Here is a 4,183-nt window from a genome sequence, read left to right on the forward strand (position 1 = left end):
ACGGTGAAGCCAATTTTGTCTGCGTCAAAAGCCGGTTTAAACATTTCTCGATTTCATTTTAAGTACGGCACGTCGTGTAAATCCAAAGGCCACAGAACTGCAAGATGAGTCACCAGGACACTATGACAGGTACAGAAACGGGGTTAGATTCAGGTGTTACCAGTGCTCCTTGTAGCGCCTTTTAAAAATGGACATTTTACACGCACTGTATCCTCCTGTGTTCCTCCATGCCAGAATGGCGACTCAAGGTTCCTGGACGCGGCAAGGTCTCCCGCTGGTAACGTCCTTGCTTGTGGCCGGCGCTGCGGCGGCGCTGCTCTTCATCGACACAGCCAGCGCCGGCCGCGTCGCCCACCCGTACCCGCACCTGTCCCGCAGAGGCCGCGAGCTAGAGTACTTCCCCGGCGTGGGCCTGGTGGAGCCTCTGGGCCTCCTGGCCGTCGCCTCGCTGCCCCTCTTCGTCCTCTTCTCGGTCATGTGGCTCGTCTTCCCACTGTGGTTCAAGTTCCACCACTTCGGCCTCTACGGACACGGCCTGGTCCCCGGACTGGTGCCGGGGGCCGCGGTGCCCGGTGTAGCGGCCACTGGCAGGCGCAGGAGGAGAGACCTCTTCGTCCAGCAGCAGCGTGGCGGCGAAAGCCTCACCGAAGTGGCTGCTCGCGTAGTGAAGGCGCTGCGCGAGGGACTCGAGAAGTATTCGTAGCTATAGGGACGATGGGCTTTGTTTGAAACACGTTTTGTTCGGAGTTAATGAGTGACGTGATACTGCTGTGTTCTGGTGTTAGAAGATACTCTAGTGTCTCACAGTTCTTTGAACGTGAGCTGCCAGCGCGTTCTTACCAACCTGGAAGAGTAAATCCACCGACGTAAATGTTGATATTATAGCACATGTTGTTTTCGGCGTGTGAATATGAGACAAAAGAGAACCTAAACTGTCGGCTTGTCCGGCTCCTGACACGAAAAAAAGAAGAATGGACTGTCTTCGGGTGATCGGCTGTGCTAAGTTAGCGAGTGCCTAAACAATTCTGGTTTAGATCTTTAGTGAGTCAAAAGGCTTAGCATAAGTGTACAGATAGAAATAGTTGATGAACTTCAGCAACGAAAAAGCAAACTTTTTTTCTGTACACTCGTACACATCAAAACCGTTAGCTTCCTCCTAGGCTACGCTTAAAGCCTGCGTTCGAGAGCCTTGTTGAACTTGTTCGCGCTTCGGCAATAGCTGTCCAAGAGAGCGTTTTTGACTTCGAGGTGGCAAGGAAGCAAATCACCGAGCTAAACAATTTATGTAGCCAGTGTGCTGCACCTAACTACGGAAGAATGATTCCAAATGACGAGGAGGAACACCTGATTGCAAAACAACTCTCTAGTTTATTTTACATGTTGCTTACAGGTTATAGGTTGCAGGCCGTCGAACTGACTGCCTTAATTCTGGAGTAAAGTCTGGACTGCTCAGACCAAATCTCTTATTTTATAAGACGATATTTGCATTTACGATGGACGACTGGAGCCTCCATCGAAACGCAGCCGCCGCGGTCGGGTTCGAACCCGGGAACTGCAGATCAGTAGCCAAGCGCCCTAACCACTGATCCACCGCGGCGGGTCATGTTGCGCAAACCAACTACAGAAAGTGGGAAAAAGAAAATTGGCCGCGGAATCGGAATAAGAAGGGAATCGTTATATTGTGCAGGTCTTGGTTTGAGGTTGGATGCCCTGTGATCAATGCCGGTATTAGCCGCTGAAAAAGGAGCACTGACATAACAGTTGGAAACCGACTGACTTCAATTAAGTGTATCCGTGATTTCAGTGTATCCACCTTGCGTACATTAGGTTTTTTTTATTCATTTGGGACTGTTGCAATGTTACTGATCGAGTGACAGGTATTGAATGAATAAACTGCTGCTTGAACTGCCTTGATTTGGTCTAATTCAAGGTTCGGATGTCCGTAATTGTAAAAGCTGAGAGATCTCTCGGTTTCACCTGAGAAGTGCTCGCAGCTATTGCGGCTCTACGTCATCACATCATATTCCTTCTGATATGCTTTATTTTATAAGCGTTACTTCTAGGTCCAAGTGAGCCGGGCTGCCTGAATAGTGGAAACCATACACTGCCACCTCCCATCCACCCAGACAATATTGCTTTGATTCTGGAGGCCACCTGTTTTATTCAGTATAGATACTGCTTGCCGTACTAGAGTGTTAATAGGTACCTATTAATTGAATAGCTCCGTAAATTGGACAGAATTTTATAGGACCATTTTGATATTGCTTGAGAGACCCTGCGAACATAATCAAAAACCGTTATCACAATGCTGGTGACGTAGCGCCTGTCGATACATCTAGAAACTATTTGACATTTCCGCCACGTGCCTTCTTGTTTCTCGTAATCGCCTATGTGATTTTCTGTGGCATTCGTGCCGAAATCCCCCGCGTGGGTATATGCCATGTCTGCTGCGGTCAACAACAGCTGCAGCGGCTCGGAGCGCGAGCTACGCCTGACCGCATATCTATCGTGACGCTTTAAAAGGTTGGGCGCTAGAAGACAGGTTACTCCTGTTTTATCTCCCGTATAGGCGTATTTGTGTTTGGAGGCATGGTGTCAGGGAAACGTGGTGCCTTATTGAACGTTGTGCCAAGCACGCACTCAAATACAAGTTGCATTAATGAAAGAATGATTCAGGAAGACCCATTTCATTCATTTAGATCTCTGTGTCCTGTACTTCGCGCTGTTTTAAGTATGAAAGTTCAACAACAAGTCCAATTCGCTACTCTTGCGCATAATCAGCTTCTCATTTTACTTTTGCTTGAATCACCAGCGCATGAAATTAATTACCGAAATGTGCAGTGGGACAGCCTCAATGCGGCAATGTTTGCTGCAAATTTGAAATCCTCGTGCTTACGGTGTTCGTACTATGTTTTTGTCGTCTCATTATGGTGATAATAATACATGGCATAATTACTTTTGAGAAGCAATTTAATTACATTAATTACTTGCCAAGGAATCTCTAAAGGAAACTAAGTTACATTACAAATTACTGCTCTCAAAAATTAATGACAGTGCATTGCAATTACTTCCCAGAAAGTAACTAATTTAATAAATTAGTTATTACAACACAAAAAATTGCACATTGGTTATAGTTCCTACAAAATTTTCATATTAAAGCGTAAGCCTTTCTTGGCTCCCGAGTGACGGGACGGTAGTTGTAGACAGAAGTTGTCCGCGCGAACGGTGAATCTCAAGTTGTATGGTAAATAAAACAAAAATGCGAAAGTTCATTACGCAAGAACTCTTAAGGAACATATATGTAATTAAAAAACAAAGCAAAAACAAGGAAATAATATTTAAAAAAAGAAAACAAAGATCCCGACCGCGACGGCAGCGTTTAGATGGAGGGAAAACGCAAAGGCGCCCGTGTGCTGCGCGATGTCAGTGCACGTTAAAGGTCTCCCGGTGGTCGAATACATCCGGAGCCCGCCACTACGGCACCTCTTTCTTCCTTTCTTCTTTTTCTTCCTCCTTCCTCCCTTCCCTTAAAGCGTGGTTAGTGTGTCCTCCGAGAAATGTGAGGAAATTACTGCGCCATTCGCTGTCCTGAAAAACCCATTTTCAAAAAAAAAAAACGAAAAATACATAAGAAAAAGTAAAACAAAAAGCAAAAAAAGCCACAATGACACAAAAAATGAAAAATGGAGGGAGAAACAGAACAGGTAAAGGCTTTCGCCTTTCCGTTCATCGCAGGCAAGTGCAATCCTGTAATTCTTCTTTGTTGGCGCCACCGCTGAGCTTCAAAGTGGGCACCGGAAATTTTGCTTCTCTTTTAATAAAGATAGCCCTAGTCCATTGAACAGCCGCTTTACTGATCTAGATGAGGTCAACTTAAATTGCAGAATTTAACTGCTCGCATCGCTCTCGAATCAGAAGTCAGTCTTTCAATGCGCAGTATGGTCCCACCCTCTCGATTTTGAATAATTGGTCGTACACGTAATTAGCGGGAGTGCATCGACCGCCTGTTGACGCTCATCGTCCCGGAAATGCCCCAGGATGCAGACAAGCTGCTATTTATGCTGTTAAATGGACTTGTTCTGGAGGTACATTGGCGGAAAAAAATAGCATGTCGTGGTGCCGCGGTCGTCCGTATTGCCCTTCAGTTAAAAATATGGTTTCATATCCGGCCGCAGAAACTAGT

The 4,183-nt window shown here is 46.1% G+C and overlaps 1 protein-coding gene across 1 annotated transcript; it reads left to right on the plus strand.

The window, feature by feature from the left end:
- Nucleotides 1–235: 235 nt before the first annotated feature.
- LOC144124058 (uncharacterized) lies at nt 236–782 on the plus strand. Its single transcript, XM_077656729.1, has one exon. The coding sequence runs from the start codon at nt 236–238 to the stop codon at nt 701–703; it is 468 nt and encodes a 155-aa protein (XP_077512855.1). The 3' UTR covers nt 704–782.
- Nucleotides 783–4,183: the final 3,401 nt, after the last annotated feature.

Source organism: Amblyomma americanum, chromosome 3, assembly GCF_052857255.1.
Source record: "Amblyomma americanum isolate KBUSLIRL-KWMA chromosome 3, ASM5285725v1, whole genome shotgun sequence".
NCBI lineage: Eukaryota > Metazoa > Arthropoda > Arachnida > Ixodida > Ixodidae > Amblyomma > Amblyomma americanum.